At 39.8% G+C, this 23,689-nt stretch overlaps 1 protein-coding gene across 1 annotated transcript in view; it reads right to left on the reverse strand.

Moving 5' to 3' along the window:
• Positions 1–23,689, reverse strand: part of RAVER2 (ribonucleoprotein, PTB binding 2) — a 155,499-nt gene that overhangs the window by 101,471 nt on the left and 30,339 nt on the right. Inside the window, exon 3 of the mRNA XM_021096539.1 lies at positions 10,088–10,557. Within this exon, the coding sequence (XP_020952198.1) occupies positions 10,088–10,557 (470 nt within the window). The remainder of the gene's footprint in view (positions 1–10,087; positions 10,558–23,689) is intronic.

Raw genomic sequence — 23,689 nt, forward strand, 5'->3', positions numbered from 1 at the left:
AAGACTCATGACATGGTAAGCACATAGCAGGTTACTCTAATGATCAAGGTGAGAAAACTATGGTGTCCTGAGTAAAGTAACAAAGATGCTGACACGTTTCAAGGATTTAATAGATATCGGGAGGTGGAACTGAAAGGATCTGCTAACTATATATACTTTGGGGGGCCCACACTGCAGCATGCACAAGTTCTCAGGCCAAGGAATGAACCCACAGTAGTGACAAAGCTGGATCCTTGACCCACTGGGCCACTGGGAAACTGCTAAAATTCCTGACATCCTGATTTGGGGAGTAGGTGAAGAAGACCATTCATGATTAACTGAGTTTTTGGTTCAGACAGTTTTAGTTTGAATGAACTAATGCCATACATAGATATTAAAGAACACTGGTACCAAGTCCCAAAGAAAAGTTTTCTTTTGGAAATGCTGAAACTGAATGATTTATATAACATGAAGATGAGATATCTAATATCTAATAATCATTTGGAAATATAGATTTAATGCTTGGTCATTTGGTCCAAAAATATATGCTTGGAAATAATCACTGATAGGCAATAACTTAAGCCACTGGAGGGCTGAAGAAGAAAGTGAGAGGCCAAATACAGACAGAGGTCTACTGATAGCACTGCTTAGGGGGAAAGAAGAAAGGGAAGGAAGAGTTAGGTAGGAAAAGAATGGTGTGGCAGAATTCAAGTAGGTGGTTTTAAATGTTGCAAAGAAATCTGACAATGAAAGACTGAAAAGCACCTATTCAACTTGAATACTAAGAAATTCTGTTAATCTTAAAAAGAACAGATACAATGGAATAGTATGGAACAGAAACTACATTGCACTTGGCTGAGAGGGAAATGGGAAATGAAGGAAAGATGGCTAGTGGGGCCTAACAGTTCAGGAAGCTCCCATTGTGAAAGTATGAGAAAGGCCCGTATGTAGAGAGGATAATTATTTATTCATTAAAATTTATTGGGGTATAGTTTATTTACACTGTTGTGTTAGTTTCAGGTGTATAGCAAAGTGAATCAACTTTTTTCTATGTATATAGGTAGATAAATATCCATTCTTTTTCAGATTCTTTTCCCATATATGTTATTATATAATATCAAGTAGAGTTCCCTGTGCTATATGAAGATCATAGAGAGTGTCTATTTATATGTATGATGTATATATGTAATGCAAACTCTAATTTTCCTTCCCTACATTTTTCCTTTGTAACCACATGTTGATTTTTGAGACCTATGAGACTGTCCTGTTTTGTAAATAAGTTCATCTGTACATTTTTTATTAGATTCCACAGTGATATCATATGATATTTGTCTTCTGACTTACTTCACTTAGTATGATATTCTCTTAAGTCACCCATGTTTGCTGCAAATGACATTATTTCATTCTTTTTTATTGCTGAGTAAATATTCCATTGTACCATAGCTTCTTCATCCATTCCTCTGTCATTGGACAGTTAGGTTTGCCTTCACCTTGGCTATTGCAAACAGTGCTGCAATGAACATTAAGGGTCATGGTATCATTCAAATTATGGCTTTCTCTGAAATATGCCAGAAGTAGGATTGCTGGATCATATGGTAGTTCTATATTAAGTTTTTAGGGAACCTACATACTTTCTCCAAGTGATCTATCAATATACATCCCTTTCCTCCACACTCTCTAGCATTTACTGTTTGCCTAAGGAGGCAAAAAACCTGTATCTGAAAACTAAAGATGCTGATGAAAAAATAGAGATGACTCAAACAAATGGTAAGATATACCATTTCTTGACGGAGGATCATATTATCAAAATGGCTATACTTCCCAGCAATCTATAGAGTTACACAACCCCTTCAAATACAAATACACTTTTCACAGAACTAGCATAAAAAAGTAAAATTTTATGGAACACAAAGACCCAAAATACCAAAGCAATCCTTGAAAGAAAAACAGATCTGGAGGAATCAGGCTCCTGTTCAGACAACTACACAACTACCTCATAAAAACAGTATGGATGCACCAAAAAAAGAATACAGATCAACAAATAATAGAAAGCCCAAAATAAACCCATGACTATGATCAACTAATCTATGACAAGGGAGCAAGAATATACAATGGAGAAAAGACCGTCTCTTCAATAAGCAGTGCTGAGAAAACTGGAAGCTATATGGAAAGAATGAAATTAGAACATTCTCTAACATCATACAGAAAATAAACTCAAAATGGATTAAAGTCCTAAATGTAGACCAATACTATAAAACTCTCAGAGGAAAACAAGGCACAAAACTCTCTGGCATAAACCACAGCAATATCTTTTGATCCACTCCTAAGTAATGAAAATAAAAACAAAAATAATTAAATTCAAAAGCCTTTGCACAGCAAAGAAACCATAAACAAAACAAAAAGATGACCACAAATGAGAGAAAATATTTGCAAATGATGCAACTGACTAGAGAGGATTTTTTTTTTTTTTTTTTTTTTTTTTTTTGCTTTTAGGGTCATACCCACAGCATATTGAGATTCCCAGGCTAGAGTAAATCAGAGTACAGCCATTGGCCTATTCCACAGCAACGCAGGATCCGAGCCATGTCTGTGACACACAAGTCACGGCACGCAGATCCTTGTTCTATGCAGCAAGCCAGGATTGAACCTACAACGTCATGTTCCTAGTCAGATTTGTTTCCACTGCACCACAATGGGAACTCTACAAGGTTTTATTTTTTTTTATTTTTATTTTTTTTTTTTCTTTTGCAATTTCTTGCCATCCTGCAGCATTATGGAGTTCCCAGGCTAGGGGTTGAATCAGCGTAGCCAGGCCTATGCCAGAGCACAGCACGCCAGATCTGGAGCCTTGTCTGCAACCTACGCCACAGCTCACGGCAAAGCCGGATCCCTAACCACTGAGCAAGCAGGATCAAATCTGCAATCTCATGGTTCTATCGGATTCGTTAACCACTGAGCCATGTGGGAACTCCTAGAGAGGATTTTTTTTTTTTTTTTTTTTTTGCCTTCTGGCCGCTCCCACAGCATATGAGGTCCCAGGCTAGGGGTCCAATTGGAGCTGTAGCCACTGGCCTACGCCAGAGCCACAGCAACGTGGGGTCCAAGCCACATTGCAACCTACACCACAGCTCACGGCAATGCCAGATCCTTAACCCACTGAGCAAGGCCAGGGACCGAACCTGCACCTCATGGTTCTAGCCAGAGTCGTTAACCACTGCGCCACGACGGGAACTCTTCCCTAGAGAGGATTTTAAAGGAAAAAAAAAATTGAGCATGTTTTATAAGCAGACAGATGGAACTAGTGAGCAATACGTGAAAATAAGTCCAAAGGTGAGGCTCAAGCTCGTTGAGGATGGGGGGCATGGTCATGAGTCCCTGCTTTGGTGGGAGGAAGCACAGCCTTGCCTTCCAAACAGCAGGGGTCTTTGTCTGTTTTGTTCACTAAAGAATCCTAAACATCTCCAACACACCTACATATAATGCACCCAATAAGTATTTATGGAATGAATGCTATTAAGGAGGAAATAGGTTAAAATGGGGGCACTTTTGCTGGGGAAATATGAGGAAGTTGAAGAATCCAGCGCATGGCCTTTTATTTCATAAAGTAGGAGCCATGGCCATCTGATAGAAATGAAAGAAGGACAAGGTAGGAAAAAATGGTTTGAGAGAGTCCTGTAGAAATAGAAAAGAGTGGTCAATGAGAATGAGCTAATTTTGCTGGGGACCAGCTAGAAACAAATGTCAGACATGTATAGGGCACCAGACCCTACTTGTTTGGTTTTTTTCCAACAGGACAGAGTGCACTGCCTGCAGAAGTGGATGGATTCAGAATTGGAAACTCAGCAAATCCAGTCCAACAAAGAGAAAAATTAACTAGGGTCAATGCAAGTAAAGGAGAAAGAATGGCTAAAGTCATGACGTATCCAAGCAAGGAATGAGAATGACAGAAGAACTAAGAAGGGAAGGGCAAATGGAGAAAGAGAGGAAAAGACACCCCAGACCAGGGTGAGGTCAAAGAAGAGGAAGGGACGAATGAAATGTGAGCAGGAGACTACTGACAATCCTCCCTGGTTTGGCTCTCTCTCTAGTTTATCTACACACCATTTCCAGATGAGGTGATCTTGATATCTTCACTCTAATTCTTTCAATACCTTGCTTACATGCTTTAAAAGTCTCTTATGGAATTTATCAACTTGAACTTGCTTACCAAATGCAATCTAAACTATGAGGGCTCAACAGCCCTCCCTCTGCTGGGATCCACCTACCCTCTCACCACACATTCCTATACACTCAGCCTACTAGACCCCTACCACTCTTGGAGCATGAAAATTCACCTTGAATTACTGCTTAAAAGGTTTTATCGCAGCCAGAGTCTGACCACTCACTCTCCCTCCTTAGAGCTGCTCGGTTTAGCAAGTAAAAATGCAGGGTGCCTAGTTATGTATGTGGGTTTCAGATAAACAATGAATAATTTTAATGTAAGGGCATCTCATGCAAAATCTGCATTTATTGGCAATCCTATCCTCCACCTGCATCAACACATTTTGAAATCATGCTTTAACGTCACATTCAAATGTCACCTTTGTCATGAAATCTTTCCTGGATCTCGCAGGAGTGTATTCCTTCCTTCATTTGATCAATAGGTATTTTCTATGCTAAGTGTAAGGAGTAAAAACTGTGAAAGAAGAATAGTCTCTATCTGCAAGGAACTTCTAAACCAGAGAAGAAGAGAGAGAGGAGTAAGCCGACCAGCCAGCGTGCTGTGTGTGCAAAAGTGAGGCCCACACCTTCCTCGACTTCTACTATGGATGCTTACGAAACACTCTTTGCAAAGGGGGGCATGCTGCACTCGAAACTTACAGAACAGAACTCAAACATTTACTGAATAAATGAAATTTCCTCAAATTTTTTCTTGAGGTGAATATATTTTACAAAACACAATTTCTTCTTTTGTATTGACTCCTGGCTTGATTTGGCAGAGGTACCACTTAGGCAATTTTTTTTTTTTTTTTAAAAAGGACATCTTTATGTAATGAAAATATTAATGAAGGTCCCATCAATACTCCACTAGTCTGGACAGCTGAAAACACCACTTGAACTTTTCCATATCCTAAAAGTAAGAACAACTTACACACGCTGAGCTGCTATTAGTGCTGCTAATGTACTTCGCCCGGGCGCTCCTGGGGCACAGAAGGAAACTTGAACTTTGCTTCCCTTGATGGTCAGACCATCAGCTGCTTGTTGAACCTCTTCGGCGTGCTCCGCAGTGCTATATTCAACCACCGCAAAGCCACCAACATAACTACCTTCATCCTGTGCAAGTGATGGAATATACTTATGAGAAGGGGAACTCCAGTATTGACTTAGAAAAATTTATTTAAAAGTATATCATCTATGAATTCAAGGACAATGTCTCAGAGCATGAGCCTGGAGAAAGTAATGTATTCTTCCCTTTTTGGGTTTTTTTTTTTTTTTTTTTTGTCTTTTTAAGACTGCACCCGAGCCCTGTGTAGGTTTGAGGCTAGGGATTGAATAGGAGCTATAGCTGCTGGCCTACACCACAGCCACAGCAATGTGGGATCCGAGCCATGTCTGCATCCTACACCACAGCTCATGGCAACGCCAGATCCTTAACCCACTGAGTGAGGCCAGGGGTCGAACCCGTGTCCTCATGGATACTAGTCCGGTTTGTTAACCACTGAGCCATGACGGGAACTCCCTATTCTTCCTTTCTGAAAATAAAAGTTTACTAGTTAGGTAGATGCAGTCCTTCCAGAAGGTAAGAAAGATTCTGTCAAATTTCCTTTTTATTTCTTTGAATCTCCAATTTATTTAAAAGCCAATGTTCAAATAATAACATGTATATGACTGATAATTTACAGAAAAATATGCGGACACAATAATGAAAACTTTAAAATAAATTCAGGGGTTCCCATCATGGCTCAGGAGAAATGAACTCAACTAGTATCCATGAGGATGCAGGTTCAATCCCTGGCCTTGCTCAGTGGGTTAAGGATCCGGTGTTGCCGTGGTGTAGGTCACAGATGCGGCTCAGATCCTACATTGCTGTGGTTGTGGTGTAGGACAGAAGATACAGCTCTGATTCAACCACTAGCCTGGGAACTTCCATATGCCACACATTCGGCCCTAAAAAACAAAAGAAAAAATTCAATTAAACTATGTTAAATTAAAATTAATTCAAAGACAATGAAACATGCTAAACAATTATTGGATCACATCTATGTAAAGTTTGCATTAGCAAAAAAAGAAAGGTAGGAGGAATCCTATTCAATTTGTATTTCAATATTTTTAGGCAGGTCCCAGGAATTTGGTCAAGTACACCAAAGCAACCTTACTTAGGAAAATTGTGCCCTAGGTTTGTTTAAAATACTATATGCGAGACACAAACATTTTCTGAATGTGCCCTAAATAAACTCGTGCAACGTAGAACTCAATTCATCTTCAGTTACCTACCTGTAAGATTGTTTAAAAAAAAAAAAAGACACTAAAGTCTTGGATCTGTAAAGACTGGTACAAAGAGCAAAAGATAGAACAAAATAAGACACTAAAAGTGTCTAAGTGTTGCATGCATTCATGCTACAAAGCGGTACATGTGATGAAATTCATCTGGGTGTATCTCTGAGAAGGTGCAGCTTCAACACTTCTAGTTGGACCTGGCTTTTCACAAATTGATACTACAATTAGCTCATTTCTTAGTCCTTTTTAGTTTCTTTTCTCTTAGTTATTTTTTGGCTGTGCCTGTGGCATATGGAAACTCCCGGGCCAAGGATCAAATTGAGGGCACAAATGCAACAACCTACCACAGCTGCAGAAACAGCAGATCTTTAGCCTTCAACACCACACAGGAACTTTTTTCTACTTTCTTGTGTAGTAGACCAAATTTCTATTTCTTCTTCACATTTTTCCTTCCTTCTTTCCTTTCTTCTTTTCCTTTCTTTCTTTCTTTCTCTCTCTCTCTCCCTCCCTTCCTTCCTCCCTCTCTCTCTCTCTCTCTCTTTCTGTATGCATGTCTGTCTGTCTGTCATTTTAGGGCCCCACAAATGGTACATGGAGGTTCCCAGGCTAGCGGTTGAGTCAGAGCTACAGCTGCCAACCTACACCACGGCACCCTCATGGATCCTAATCAGGTTTGTTACCTGATGAGCCACAAAGGGAATTCCTCTTCCTTCCTTTTTTAAAACTGTCTTCAGATGTCTGTTCCTCCATAAAAGTTCTTTCCATTCACGAAGAAGGAAAATATCTACCTCTTCCAAACATTTCTCCTACAATCCCATCCCTTGTCTAAGCCAAACCCAATCTCAAAAGCAAACATTTAAAGCCATTAGTTCCTTTGGTCTCTTCTGACCACAAAGAAGACCGTGTCTTCAATGTGGTCTATGGCAACCTACCAAGCGAGAAAGCCTAAGTTTAACAGATCTGGTGATAAAAAGCATCATAAAGTGGTTTTACTAATCTTTTGAGAACTTCTAAAACATTTTTATTATTCCTGAGTCATTATAACCTTCATGCCGAACGAGTTATACTACCATTTTAAGTCTTTCAAAAGACAGAATCATTTTAATTCCGCAGCATCAGCAGTTTTAAAGAGGAGCATCCCATTCCATATGAGAGCCAGTCAAACGTGTACCTGGGTGACATGGGATCTGGTTCATTTTCCATTATTTTGACATATTTTAACAAAAGCTAAATGATGACTCAGAAATACTGTAACAATTTTTTTTTTTTTTAACCATATGGGTGACTAGACTAGATAACCTCTCAGGTTCCTTCCAACTCAGATTTGTAATTCAATTACAAGTTGTTATAAGTAGTTTCTCCCCTCATGTTTGCTTCGAAGGCCTCAACTAAGTCACAAAGAATAATTCTCGGCCACAGGATATCACTATATAATTCTTAGTATCCAAGACAGCATATTAATAAGATAATCAACTTTCAATAACTTGACAAAGATGTTTCGAAATACTCTCATTTTTTGAAGTTTTCTTGCATGAGTTCTTTGATGTTTAGTATGTTGGGATTGGAGGAGTGGGAATATAAGAAAAAGTAAGACGGTAGCATTAATTTTAATTAATTAGATATAAACAAATTATACACAAATTCCAGAATTTCTACTGCCACAGTAGAAATTCAATGAATGTTTGATTACAGAAAAAAGGGTGGCAGGGAAGGAAAGATGGGAGGTAAGAGAAGAAAGAGGATAGCAGGAGAAAAGAGAGAGAAGGAAGAAGCAAAGGAAAGCAAAAGAGAAAGAGTTCAGCAGGTGCTATAAAATATCTGTAAGGGGTGTTCCCTTGTGTCCCATGGGTTAAGGATCTGATGTTGTCACTCCAGTGGCTCAGGTTGTTACTGTGGCATGAATTTGACCCCCTGGCCTGGGAATGTCCACATGTAGTGGGCATGGGCAAAAAACGTGTAGGGAAGGAGCTATACATAGTATATATTTTTGTCTATTTAGTAGAATGTATTTCATTTTACTCTAAGAAAGTGCTTAAAAATTCTTGCGGAGTTCCCGTTGTGGCACAGTGGTTAACGAATCTGACTAGGAGCCATGAGGTTGAGGGTTCGATCCCTGGCCTTGCTCAGCAGGTTAAGGATCCAGCGTTGCCATGAGCTGTGGTGTAGGTCACAGATGCGGCTCGGATCCCGAGTTGCTGTGGCTCTGGTATAGGTCGGCAGCTACAGCTCCGATTAGACCCCTAGCCTGGGAACCTCCATATGCCATGGGAGCAGCCAAGAAAAGGCAAAAAAGACAAAAAAAAAAAAAAGAAAATTCTTGCCAGTGTGGTCAGTTTTCAGGATCTTCTCTAAACATGTCACTTACTATGACGCCATTAAGACAAAATAATGCATTTTTACACCTCTATTATCCATTGTATCATTCTCCATACAGGATTTACAATTATTTGCTTACATGTCAGTCTCTTACACAAAACTGTGAGGTATTGAGAAAATAGCTTTCTATTCTCTGTATTTCTGACACTTTAGCAATATAGTGTCTGGCACAAAGAAGTGATCAATAAAATGTGGATGGATGAATGGATCAATGCACGAATGTTCCAGAATGGATAACATCAGCAGTTCCTGTTGTGACTCAGCAGGTTAAGAAACAGACTAGTATCCATGAGGGTGCAGGTTCCATCCTGGCCTCATTCAGTGGATTAAGGATCTGGCATTGCCACAAGCTGTGTTGGAGGTTGCAGATGTGGCTCAGATCCAGTGTTGCTGTGGTTGTTTGTGGCTGGCAGTCTCAGCTCTGACTGGACCCCTAGCTTCCTGGGAACTTCCATATGTGGCCCTAAAAAAAAAGAGGGGTGGTTCCCATGGTAACTCAGTGATAATGAGCCTGACTAGTACCCATGAAGATGTGGGTTCGATCCCTGGCTTGCTCGGTGGGTTAAAGGATCTGGTGTTGCTGTGAGCTGTGGTGTAGGTCGCAGATGGCTCAGATCTGGCATTGCTGTGGTCGCAGTATAGGCTGGCAGCTGTGGCTGATTCAACCCCTAGCCTGAGAACTTCCATATGCTGCCAGTGCGGCCCTAAAAGACAAAAAAAAAAAAAAAAAAAAAAAGAATGGGGAGGTCCCATCGTGGCTCAGTGCAAACGAATCTGACTAGCATCCATGAAGACGCAGGTTCGATCCCTGGCCCTTGCTCAGTGGGTTAAGGATCTGGTGTTGCCATGAGCTGTGGTGTAGGTTGCAGACACAGCTTGGGTCTGGTGTGGCTGTGGCATAGGCCGGCGGCTACAACTCCAATTCAACCCCTAGCCTGGGAACTTCCATATGCCATGGTGTGGCCCTAAAAAGATAAAAAAAAAAAAAAAAAAGAATGGATGCAATGAGAAGAAGATGAGTAAGCGATGGATTTTCTAAGATATACTTAATTATACAAGAACAATATACTTTGGCCCGTCGACAATAGGAACTGATGTAAAATTTACCATGACATTAAAGGTTCCCTACAGACTAAAGGAGAATTAGATCATCTATCATGATAGTCACATAGGTATAATAAATTTGTGAGTGCATGTAGTATAGGTACATATACAGATATTTTAAATATTTCAAATGATACTTTAAAATACATACCTGGCAAAACACAGGTTTATGGATACTGGAAAAAAATTGCAACAGCTCCTCTGAATCCCTGTAGTCACTAGGGAGTTTATCTACACAAAGGCACTTAGAATGAATGAGCTCTGCAGCCAATAGATTAACATCCATCCACTGTGCAAAGAGAGCTGATGCTCCCAACTGTTTACCCAATAGCTCTAACCGAGCCTTTGCAGCAAAGTCCTTCTTCATGTATTCCACAAATCCATAGCCTTTGGAACAGCCAGTGACTTCACTGTAGACCAGAAAACATCTCTCGATATTTCCATAAGCACGAACGAGTTCTTCAAACTCTTCTAATGTAAAAGAAGTGGGTAAGTTGGTAATACACAGCAAAGCATCTGTTGGCTGGAGCTGGACTATTAAGTCTTTTCCTCGAAAAGAATATTGATGAAACGTCTGAATTGCTTTCTGGGCTTGTTCACCATTCAATAAGGTAACAAAAGCTGGAAGAAGAATGTATGAGAGTTTTCTGAGCCAGTGTTTTCAAACATTTTGGACCATGATCCATGGTAAGAAATACATGGTTTATACCTGTGCCTCAGTACAATACAGATTGAAATTTCTGGAACACCATTCCATGTGTGATGCACGCTGATATTTTCTATTCTATTTCACTATTTTATTTATTTATTTATTTATCTTTTTTCCATTTCTTGGGCTGCTGCTGGCATATGGAGGTTCCCAGGCTAGGGGTTGAATCAGGGCTGTAGCTGCCAGCCTACGCCAGAGCCATAGCAATGCGGGATCCAAGCCACGTCTGCGACCTACACCACAGCTCACAGCAACGCTGGATCCTTAACCCACTGAGCAAGGCCAGGGATCGAACCCTCAACCTCATGGTTCCTAGTCGGATTTGTTAACCACTGAGCCACAACGGGAACTCCTTTTTCACTATTTTTAAATGCTGACATCTCCACTTAACTAATTTCAAAACCAGTAAAGTATAGAAAGTATATTAGGAGCTCCACTATATTCTATGGGAATTGGGGGGTAATCTTTTCAAACTACATACAAATTTGATATTTTTCCTCCAATATCACATGCTGTAAAAATTTACAAACCTTTCTTCTCAGCAAGTTCTAAAGACCCTGTGTGATAACAACAACTTAAAAAACCAAAAGCATAGCAAAAAGATAGCAAAATGCCCAGAAGAAGCCAATTCTTTCTCCAATTTACATATATGTGTCCTTAAAATCAAACATACTGAAACAAAGTACACACACACACAATCTGGTATGCTCTTTGGATGAACAAGATAGTATGAAAAGATCACAGGATTATGATATTAGACAAGTAGATTAACTTTGAAATTTGTGAAACAAACAAACAAAAAATCCTGTCTACCTAATTAAGTTGTTCCGGCATCAAGCAATAAATACACATGGCAATTTATAAAATCTAAAACATGATACAAATATGAAGTTCGAAATCAATGAAATATCATGCACACATCTAGTAAAATTAAAATGTAGTCTTAGGAGTTCCCGTCGTGGCGCAGTGGTTAACGAATCCGACTAGGAACCATGAGGTTGCGGGTTCAGTCCCTGCCCTTGCTCAGTGGGTTAACGATCCGGCGTTGCCGTGAGCTGTGGTGTAGGTCGCAGACGCGGCTCGGATCCCGCGTTGCTGTGGCTCTGGCGTAGGCCGGTGGCTACAGCTCCGATTCAACCCCTAGCCTGGGAACCTCCATATGCCGCGGGAGCGGCCCAAGAAATAGCAACAACAGCAACAACAACAACAGACCAAAAGACAAAAAAAAAAAAAAAAAAAAAAAAGTAGTCTTATCAAACTGTTTATCTATTGTCATAAAAACAAAGAATATAAAGATTTTAAGGAGTTTCCTGTGGCACAACAGGTTAAGGATTTGGCATTGTCACTGCAGCAGCTTGGGTCATTGCTGTGGTTCAGGTTCAGTTCCTGGCCTGGAAACTTCTGCATGCTGTGGGTGCAGCTTTAAAAAAAAAAAAAAAAAAAAAAAAAGGTTTCTGGCAATATAAGAAAAGTTTAAAACGCTAATTAAAGAAACAACACAGGGCAAACTGTAAATTACAAGACACTGCTCCCTCAACGTTCCTGCCTCTCTGGAATATTCGGTGGAGTTGCTCCATCTGAGCATCTAACTTACTAAAATTCAGTGATAACAACATGGCAAATCTATCCATAGCGAGGGAGAAGAAAGCTTTAAATAGTGTGGACAATCCTGCCTGTCCTTTCACTCAATCTGCTCTTCCCTCAGTTGGTCTCAGAGCCCATGCGGTTCTCAGACTGTGAGCATCTCACCACCCTGAGCGTGATGCTAACATTTAAAGAAATACGGTTTTCATTTAACGGGACCACCACATACAAGGGAACGACTTACAAAGGGACAGCTAACTCTTCCAACACTAGGGGTAAAATAGGTTTGCTGCACTTATTGAGAGACTATCCCTAGGTTTCCAACATCCGTTACTCAAGAACCTGAGTTATTTTGATTCTGTGCTTTTCTCTCCTTATGCTGACACAGAATGCCACTTAATGATATTCTGCTAAAACTAGCAGACAAGCCAACAACAATTTGTAGGACTAGTTATATTCCTGTATCAGCCCATAAGCTCATCAGTTCATATTTGATTTGAATTCTCAGGATATTGGAAACTTTTAACCATGCCTTCACTTCCTTGATAAAGTTCTTCCTGATTTTCTTTCACACCTGCCCAAGCACTCCTTCCCCATTTCCTTTGCTATATTTTTCTGCTCCACTCACCCCTGTAAGGTGGTAACACTTAAGGCTGCTTCCTGGCAGAGTCACATACAGTAACACCAGTATCCTGTTCAATAGGATACTTGAACAGTATCCCTATTCAAGCAGTGGGATACTGTTTCCCCGTCTACCTTCCCATCTCTACAGATCAAGGTACAGATCAATACCCCTGAGAGCAGCCCATGTGACATCTGGACAGCAGTTCTTTCTGGCACAGCTACAGTGTGCTTCTTACCGTTTACTCTCCAGACTTTGTGAAGCCACTAGATTCCTTTAGTTATTTATTTTGCTTTTTAGGGCTGTTCCCGTGGCATATGGAGGTTCCCAGGCGAGAGGTCGAATCAGAGCTACAGCTGCCAGCCTACACCACAGTCACAGCAACATGGGACCCGAGACGCGTCGGTGACCTACACCACAGCTCATGGCAATGCCAGATCCTTAACCCACTTTTCGAGGCCAGGGATAGAACCTGCAATCCTCATGGATACTAGTGGGGTTCGTTACCACTGAGCCACAACAGGAACGCCATGTCTTGATTATTGTGAATAGTGCTATGAACTTGGGGTACATTTTATTTTTTGGCTGCACCCACAGAATGTAGAGTTTCCTAGGCCAGCTACTGACCCAAAGCCTCGGCAGTGACAATGCTGGATCCTCAACCTGCTGCACTACCAGGGGAACTTGGGGGTACATTTTAAATACTTCTTATAATGCAAATTTGATGGTAATGAATTCTTTCAGCTTTTATATAAATAAAAAACATCTTTCTTCACCCTCACTTTTAAAAGATATTTTTGGTGAGTAAATAATTCTGTGGGATTTTTTGTGTTAAAATGACACACAAGGAATTTCCGACGAGGCGCAGCGGAAACGAACCCGACTAGGAACCATGAGATTGCGGGTTCAACCTCTGGCCTTGCTCAGTGGGTTAAGGATCCAGCGGTGCTGTGAGCTGTGGTGTAGGTCGCAGACGTAGCTTGAATCTGGCATTGCTGTGGCTGTGGTGTGGGCCAGCGGCAACAGCTCCGATTAGACCCCCAGACTGGGAACTTCCATATGCCGCAGGAGCGACCCTAAAAAGACAAAAAAAAAAAAAAAAAAAAGACACATAACATTACATTAGTTTCAGTTCACAAGTAACAATTCAATATATATATACACACACGGTGAAATAACTGTCCTAATAAGTCTAGTTAACATTCATCATCATACATAGTTACAAAAATTTAGGGAGGGGTGGAGATGAGAACTTCTAAGATCTACTTTCTTAACAACTTTCAAAAGCATTACAGTACTTGAGTTCCCGTCCCTCAGTGGTTAATGAATTGGACTAATGCATCAGACTAGGAACCATGAGGTTGAGGGTTCGATCCCTGGCCTTGCTCAGTGGGTTAAGGATCCGGTGTTGCCATGAGCTGTGGTGTAGGTCGCGGACAAGGCTCGGATCCAGCGTTGCTGAGGCTCTGGTGTAGGCCGGTGGCTACAGCTGCGATTCAACCCCTGGCCTGGGAACCTCCATGTGCCGCAGGAGCAGCCCTAGAAAAGGTAAAAAGACAAAAAAAAAAAAAAAAAAAGGCGCTACAGTACTATTAACTACAGTAGCCATGTATACATTACATGCCATGACAATTATTTTATATGGAAGTTTTACCTTAGGACTCCCTTCACCCATTTTCCTGCTATCTGTACCCCTGGCAACACCAGTATGTTCTCTGTATCTATGAGTTCATGTTTTGTTTGTTTGTTTTAAGATTTCACCTATAAGTGAGATCATACAGTATTTGTCTTTCTCTATCTGACTTATTCCTTAGAATAATGCTCTCAAGGCCCAACCATCTTGTCACAAATGGCAAGATTTTTTTTTTTTTTTTTTAATCTTTTTGCCTTTTCTAGGGCAGCACCCGAGGCAATTGGAGGTTCCCAGGCTAGGGGTCTAATCGGAGCTGTAGCCTCCGGCCTACATCACAGCCACAGCAACTCAGGATCTGAGCCACGTCTGCGACTTGCACCACAGCTCACAGCACCGCTGGATCCTTAACCCACTGAGCAAGGCCAGGGAGCGAACCTGAAACCTCATGGTTGTAGTCAGACTTGTTAATCACTGAGCCTGGACAGGAACTCCAGATTTCATTCTTTTTTTAGGCTAATAGCCCATTGTTTACATGTATCACATCTTTATCCATTCAGCCATTGGTAACCACCTAGGTTCTTTCCATGTCTTGACTATGGTAAATAACACTGCAATGAACATGGGGGTGCATTTTTTTTTGTTTTTGTTTTCTTCAGATTAATACCTTGAAGTGGAATTACCACACAACATGGTAGTTCCATTTTTTTTTTTTTTTTTTTTTTTTGGTCTTTTGTCTTTTTAGGGCTGCACCTGTGGCATAGGGGTCTAATCGGAGCTACAGCTGCCGGCCTATACCAAAGTCACAGCACTGGGGGATCTGAGCTGCATCTGCAACCTACACCACAGCTCATGGTAACACCTGATCCTTAACCCACCAAGCGAGGCCAGGGATAGAACCTGCAACCTCATGGTTCCAAGTCAGAGTCGTTTCCACTGTGCCATGAAGGGAACTCTCATTTTTTAATTTTTAAGGAAACTCCATCCTGTTTCCCACAATGGTTATACCACCTTCCATTCCCACCAATAATGCACAAGGGTTCCTTTTTCTTCACATCCTCTCCAACCCTTATGCCTTGTTTTGATAATAGCTAATCTAACAGTAGGAGGTGATGTATCATTGCGGTTTTGATTTGCATTTCACTGATGATTAGTGATATTGAGTACCTTACCATTAATCTGTTGGCCACCTCCTGTATGCCTACTTTGGAAAAATGTCTATTCAGATCCTGTGTCAAGTTTTTAATCAAATCATTTATTCTTCTGCTGAGTAGTATGAGTTCTTTATATATTATGGATATTAGCCCCCTATCAGATATATGATTTGAAATATTTTCTCCCACTAAGTAGGTTGCTTTTTCATTTTAATGGTTTCCTTTGCTGTGCAGAAGACTTTTAGTTTGATGTAGTCTCACTTGTATATTTTTACTACTGTTGCCTTTGTTTTAGTGTCAAATCCAAAAAATCATTGCCAAAACTAGTATGAAGAAACATACTGCATATGTCTTCTTCTAGGAGTTTTAAGATTTCAGATTTTAAAGTTGAAGTCTTTAATCCATTCTGAGTTAATTTTTGTATAAGGCATAAGATAGTGGTCCAAACTCATTATTTTGCCTATGGTTGTCCAGTTTTCCCAACACCTTTTTTTTTTTTTTTTTTTTTTTTTTTTGTCTTTTTGCCTTTTCTAGGGCCGCTCCTGTGGCATATGGAGATTCCCAGGCTAGGGGTCGAATCAGAGCTGCAGCCACCAGCCTACACCACAGCCACAGCAACATGGGATCTGAGCCGAGTCTGCAACTACACCACAGCGCACAGCAGCGCCGGATCCTTAACCCATTGAGCAAGGCCAGGGATCGAACCTACAACCTCATGGTTCCTAGTTGGATTTGTTAGCCAGTGAGCCATGATGGGAACTCCTCCCAACACCATTTATTGAAGAGACTGTCCTTTCCCCATTGTGTGTTCTTGGCTCATTTGTCCTAAATTAATTGACCATAAAAGCAGGGGCTTATTTCTAGGCTCTGTATTCTGCTCCATTGATAAACGTTTCTGTTTTTAATGTCAATACTGTTTTAATCACTATAGCTTTGTAATAATATAGTCTGAAATCAGAAAGTCTGAGGCTTCCAGCTTTGTTCTTCTTTCTCAAGACTGCCTGGGGGATTCAGGGTATTTTGCATACCAATTTTAAGAATATTCTATTTTTGTGAAAAATGTCAATGGAATTTTGATAGTGATTGCACTGAATCTGTAGATTGCTTTCCGTGGTGTGGACATTTTAACAATATTCTTTCAGTTCATGAGCTGGAATATCTTCCATTTATTTGTGTCTTCAGTTGCCTTAATTAGTGTCTTAATAATTCTATGGTGAATTTTTTCCTCCTTTTCAGCAAAGAAAGAAAAGATTCTGCCCCACAGTCTTCTCACCTGAACTGTTTCCAAGAAATACACAGTCATCTTTGTCTTTTTCCATTTAAACATAATATGTCCTTTTTTAGGGGCTGTTTTTAAGATACTCCTTTTTTATTTCCCTGTTTAGAGCTGCACCTGTGGCATATGGAAGTTCCAGAGCCAGGGGTCAAATCAGAGCTGCAGCTGCAGGCCCATACCACTTGGTTGTAATTTTGTTTTTTTGTTTTTTGTTTTGTCTTTTTGCCACTTCTTGGGCCGCTCCTACGGCATATGGAGGTTCCCAGGATAGGGGTCTAATGGGAGCTGTAGCCACTGGCCTATGCCAGAGCCACAACAACGCTGGACCCGAGCCCCGTCTGCGACCTACACCACAGCTCACGGCAATGCTGGGTTCTTAATCAACTGAGCAAGGGCAGGGATGGAACCTGCAACCTCATGGTTCCTAGTCGGATTCGTTAACCACTGCGCCACGACGGGAACTCCTAATTTTGTTGTTTTTATCAGAGAAGGTGAGCCCTAGTCCTTCTATTCTGCCATCTTAATCCCATCCCATGTCTGGTAATTTTAAACTGGATACCAGACACTGTAAATTTTTACCTTACTGGGTATTGAGTGTTTTTGTATTTATATATTCTTAAATTTCGTTTTAGGTTGTGGTAAAGATATCAGGAATGAACTAGATCCTTTCTGGTCTTGCTTTTAAATTTCTAGCATCATTAGTCTAGGCTTAATTTTCTCCACTCTTAAGAAAAAAACCCAAATTCCTGATCAATCATGAATTATGGTGTCTATCATCCTAGTTGGTAGGAATAGCACCATTCCTGGCCCTGCATGAGCTGCAGTGCCTTTGTCAATATTCATAACATTGAAATTGTACATAACCTACAAACCAGTAATCCGCTTGTGGTGAAAGAGCTGCGATGTATACTAGAACACAAGTAAAAGTATATTCATGGCAGTATTACTTGAAATACTGGAAAAGTTAAAGTTTCCTAAAGGCCTATCAATAATGAATAGATTGGAGTTACCATCATGGCACAGTGGAAATGAATTCAACTAGGAACTATGAGGTTGTGGGTTCAATCCCTGGCCTTTCTCAGTGGGTTAAGGATCGGGTGTTGCTGTGAGCTGTGGTGTAGGTCGCAGACATGGCTCGGATCCCACATTGCTGTGACTGTGATGTAGGCCAGAAGCTGTAGCTCCAATTCAGCCTATAGCCTGGGAACCTGCACATGCCACTAGTGCAGCCCTAAAAAGCAAAAAAAAAAAAAGAATAGATTTATCAATGATGATAAGTTCACAGGACAGACTAATATGTGGGAGTTTAAATCAATGAACTAGAGCTACATGTATCAGTGTGAAAAGATCCAAAATACAAGGCAGAGGTAAAAAAAGAAAAAAGAAACAAGTTTCCAAATGAAAAATACATTAGAATACTATTGAGGTTAAGGTTTTAAAAACACTATACAGTAAAATTTTAGTTGGGATGCTTTGACAAGAAACAGCTCCACAATTTCAATAGCTTCACAAAACAAAGGTGTTTTTTCCTCTTGTTTTTCATGCTGCACATCCCATGCTGTAAGGACGGAAGGGAGGGAAGGTGAAAGCTTCGCCCATTACAGTCACTCTGGAACCTGTGTTTAAAAAGGTTCTACAACCTTCCTCAATCACTTTAGCAAGTGGAAGGGTGAGCAATGGATCCTACTAGCTCCATAATCTTCCACCTAGAGGGAATATATCTCATTCATACTGCACTTCATTCATCGAAAAAAGCAAATCACATGTCCACTGGTAACTTCAAAGAGGGAGAGAGCAGCACTATCTTATCTCATGCCCAGATAAAAAAGAAAAAGAATCTGTGAACAGCTTTAAGGACTATCACAATAGAATGGCACAGACTGGAAAACATGCGTCAAATTCATAAATTCTTGCCCTTTTGTAAGGAGTGAGGGAGGGAATGGAATCAGAGAGGGACAGGAATTGGATTTCATCTTTAACTGTAATATTCATTTTTTTAATAATTGTCTTTATAAGTTTAAAAAAAATGCAGAATTCCTGACCATAGTATTAGAGGTATTTATTCTAGATCTCCATTAGGGCTCTATCATCTGTATGATATTTTTAAGGACAAAAAATACTTTTAAAAAGTTCTCTTGTGGTGCAGTGCATTAAGGATCCACCATCATCACTGCAGCAGCTTGGGTCACTGCTGTGGGCATGGGTTCGATCCCTGGCCTGGGGAATTCCACAGGCTGCTGGTGCAGCCAAAAAAACGAAACTTAAAAAAAGACTTTTTATTGAGGTATAATCAACATATAACATTACAGTTTCAAGTATACAACATAATGACTTGATATCTGTATGTACTGTGAAATAATCACTACAGTTAGTCTAGTTAACATCTATTACCATACATAGTTACGATTTTTTCTTGGGATAAGAACTTTTGGGATCTACTCTCTTAGCAACTATCAAAAGTGAAACACAGTATTATTAACTATAATAATCATTCCTGTACATTACACTCTCAGTACTTATTTTATAACTGGCAGTTTGTACCTTCTGGCACTCTTTGCCCATTTCATCAAACCCTTACAAAAAACATTTTAAAAACACAAAATATTTCAATAAAATATTTGCTAATTTGGGAGTTGGTATATACATAATGACATAATGGTTATATCATCCTTTCACTTATTTTTTTCATCTCAGAGAGATGTTTTTAAACATTTATATACCTTATGTACACAAAGAAAATAAATCTAGTTTAGACTTTAATCTCAGATATAGAACAAATACACAGAACTATTAAACGTTTTTCCCAATTTGTATAACAGTCAAATCATAATCTATTCACTAAGTTCAATAATATATTACTAAAACTGAAGGATACTATGCATATCAAGAAAATTCATTGTTATATAACATTAGAATGTTCATTATAAAAATTCATAAAGCTCTAGCAATATTATATAATTTATATCTTTAAAACCAATGCAAATTCAATCTTTTGCCTTTTTTTTTTTTTTTTTTGTTTTTTAGGGCCGCACTTGTGGCATATGGAGGTTCCCAGGCTATTGGGAGGTTCCCAGACTAGCGGTCCAATTGGAGCTACAGCTGCGAGCTACAGCTGCTGGCCTACACCACAGCCACAGCAATGCCAGATCTGAGCTGCATCTGCGACCTACACCAAATCTCATGGCAATGCCGGATCCTTAACCCACTGAGTGAGACCAGGCATTGAAACCTCAACCTCATGGTTCCCAGTCAGATTCATTTCCACTGCATCATGACGGGAACTCCTTTTTGCCTATTTATTTTTTTTTTTGTCTTTTTTTTTTGTTGTTGTTGTTGTTGTTGTTGTTGCTGCTATTTCTTGGGCCGCTCCCGAGGCATATGGAGATTCCCAGGCTAGGGGTTGAATCGGAGCTGTAGCCACTGGCCTACGCCAGAGCCACAGCAACGCGGGATCCGAGCTGCATCTGCGACCTACACCACAGCTCACGGCAACGCCGGATCGTTAACCCACTGAGCAAGGGCAGGGACCGAACCCGCAACCTCATGGTTCCTAGTCGGATTCGTTAACCACTGCGCCATGACGGGAACTCCATTTTTTGCCTATTTTTAATTGATTTATAATATTACATTAGTTTTGTGTGTACAACCTAGTGATTCCAAATGCTTATGGGTTATACTCCATTTAAATTTTTACAAAATATTGGTTACATTCCCTGCACTGTACAATATGTTCTTGTAGCTTATTTTATACATAATAATTTGTACCTCTTAGTCCCCTACCCTTATCTTGCCATTACCTGCTTCCTCTCCCACAGATAGCCACTACTTTGTTGTCTGGATCTGTGAATGTTTCTGTTTCATTCGTTTTATTTTTCAGATTCCATATATAAGTGATAAAATACAGTATTTGTCTTTCTCTGTCTGACTTACTTCATTAAGCAAAAGACTCTCCAGGTCTATTCATACTGTTGCAAAAGGCAAAAATTTCATTTTTTTTTTTATGGCTGAATGGTATTCCATTCTCTGTGTGAGTGTGTGTGTGTGTATATACACATAAACTCTTCTTTATTCATCTGTTGATAGACACTCAGATTACTCCCATATCTTGGCAACTATAAATAATGCTGCTATGAACACTGGGGTACAAGTATCCTTTTTTTTTTTTTTTTGTATTTTCTAGGGCTGCTCCCGCGGCATATGGAGGTTCCCAGGCTAGGGGTCTAATCGGAGATGTAGCCGCCGGCCTACACCGCAGCCACAGCAACGCGGCATCCGAGCCTCATCTGCGACCTACACCACAGCTCATGGCAACGCCAGATCCTTAACCCACTGAGCAAGGCCAGGGATTGAACCTGCAACTTCATGGTTCCCAGTCAGATTCGTTAACCACTGAGCCACGACGGGAATTCCACAAGTGTCTTTCTGAATTAGTGTTTTCACTTTCTTCAGATATTTACCCAGGAGTGGAGTTACTGATCCCACGGTAGTTCTATTTTTAGTTGTGAGGAAGCTCAGTACTGTTTTCCCCAGGGGCTACACAATTTACATTCCCATCAACAGTCCCCTTTCTCTGCATTCTTCACAACATTTGTGACTTGTGCTCTTTTTGGTAACAGTCATAGTGACAGGTGTGAAGTGACACTCCTGTGGTTGTGATTTATAGTTCTCTGATGACTAGTGATGCTGAACATCTTTTCCTGTGCCTGTTTTCTTTGGGAAAAATTCAGGTCTTCTGCCCATTTTTTAATCAGGTTGTTTGGTTTTTTGATCTTGAGTTGTAATGAGCTCAATGTAATGATCTATTTTAGATATCAACCACTTATCGGTCATGTCATTTACAAATATTTCCCCCATTCAGTAGGTTTTTTCATTTTGTCAACAGATTTCTCCATTGGGCAAAAGCTTTTTCATTTAATTAGGACCCATTAATTTTTGCATTTGTTTCCTTTGCCTTAGGAAGGATATAAAAAAATGGTATGATTTATGTCAAAGAGTGTTCTGCCATTGTTTTCTTCTTGGATTTTTATGATTTTCAGCCTTATATTTAGGTCTTTAATCCAGTGAATTTAATTTTGTATATGGTATGAGAAAATGTTCCAATTGCATTCATTTACAAGAGCTGTCCAATTTTCTCAGCACCATTTCTTGAGAGACTGTCTTTTCCCCATTGCATGTTCTTACCTTCCTTGTCTTAGAATAATTGATCATAAGTGTCTGGGTTTATTTCTAGCCTTTCTATTCTGTTCCATTGATCTATTCATCTGGTTTTATACCAGTATCATACTGTTTTGATCACTGTAGCTTTTGTGTATAGTCTGAAGACAGGGCACATGATACATCCAGCTCTGTTCTTTTTCAAGATTGCTTTGGCTATTTGGGGTCTTCTGAGTTTCCATACATATATTTGTTCTACTTCTGTGACTAATGCTATCCAAATGGTACTGGATATGTAGATTGCCTTGGGTAGTATGGTTGTTTTAGCAATATCACTTCATCCATTCACTCTGTGAAAAACAGTATATCTTTCCATCTGTTTATAGCATCTTCAATTTCTTTCATCAGAGTCTTACAGTTTTCTGAGTACAGATCTATTACCACCTTAGATTTATTCCTAGGTTTGGTTTCTGCTTTTTTTATGTGATGGTGAATGGAACTGCCTTTCTTAATTTTTGGTAGTGCATTATTAGTGCATAGAAATGCAACAGATTTCTGCGTATTAATGTTGTACTCTGCAATTGCATTGAATTCATTGATGAATTTTTGGTGGCATCTTTAGAATTTTCTATGTATAGTGTTGTGTCATCTGCATACAGCGACAGTTTTACTTCTCCCTTTCCAATCTGGATTCTTTTTCTTTTTATTATCTGTACGCTGTGGCTAGGACTTCCAAAACTATGAAGAATAAAAGTGGCAAGAGTGGGCATCCTTGTCTTGGTGCTAATCTTAGAGGAAATGTTTTCAGCTTCTCACCATTGAGTATGATATTAGCTATGTGCTTATCATACGGCCTTTGTTGAAAGTTTCAATCATAAACAGATGTTGAATTTTGTCAAAAGCGTCTTCTGCATCTATTGAGATGGTCATGATTTTTATGCTTCAGTTTAATATGGTGTATCATACTGATTGATTTGTAGATACTGAACTATCCTTGCATCACTGGGATAAAGCCTGCTCTACCATAGTATATGACGCTTTCAATGTATTGTTGATTTCAGGTTGCTAATAATTTGTTCAGGATTTTTACATCTATGTTCATCAGTGATACTGTCCTGTGCTTTTCTTTTTGTGGTGTCTTTGGTTTCGGTATCAGGGTGATGCTGGCCTTGTAAAGTGAGTTCAGAAGTATTTCTTCCTCTGCAATTTTTTTCAAATAGTTTGAGGACAAGTGCTAACTATACTTTAAATATTTAGTTGAATTCACCTGTGAACCCATCTGGTGCTAGACTTCTGTTTGTTGTGAGTTTTTGTTACTCATTCAATTTAAATGCTCAGGTAACTGGTCTCTTCACATTTTCTATTTTTTCCTGGTTCCAATCTGGGTGGTTATACATTTCTAGCAGTTCATCCATTTCTTCTAGGTCATCCATTTTATTGGCATATAGTTGCGAATAGTAGTATGCCTGATGTTGTTTCTAAAGTCTCTTAAATTGTCATTTCTTTTCATTTTTTCTTCTGTTCAGCTTCGATAATTTCTACTACTGTCTTCCAGCTCACTGACTTGATGCTCTGTACCATTTAATCTACTCTTGATGCCGTCTAGTGTATTTTTCATTTCAGA

The sequence above is a fragment of the Sus scrofa genome, chromosome 6, assembly GCF_000003025.6.
Source record: "Sus scrofa isolate TJ Tabasco breed Duroc chromosome 6, Sscrofa11.1, whole genome shotgun sequence".
In the NCBI taxonomy this organism is placed as follows: Eukaryota; Metazoa; Chordata; class Mammalia; order Artiodactyla; family Suidae; genus Sus; species Sus scrofa.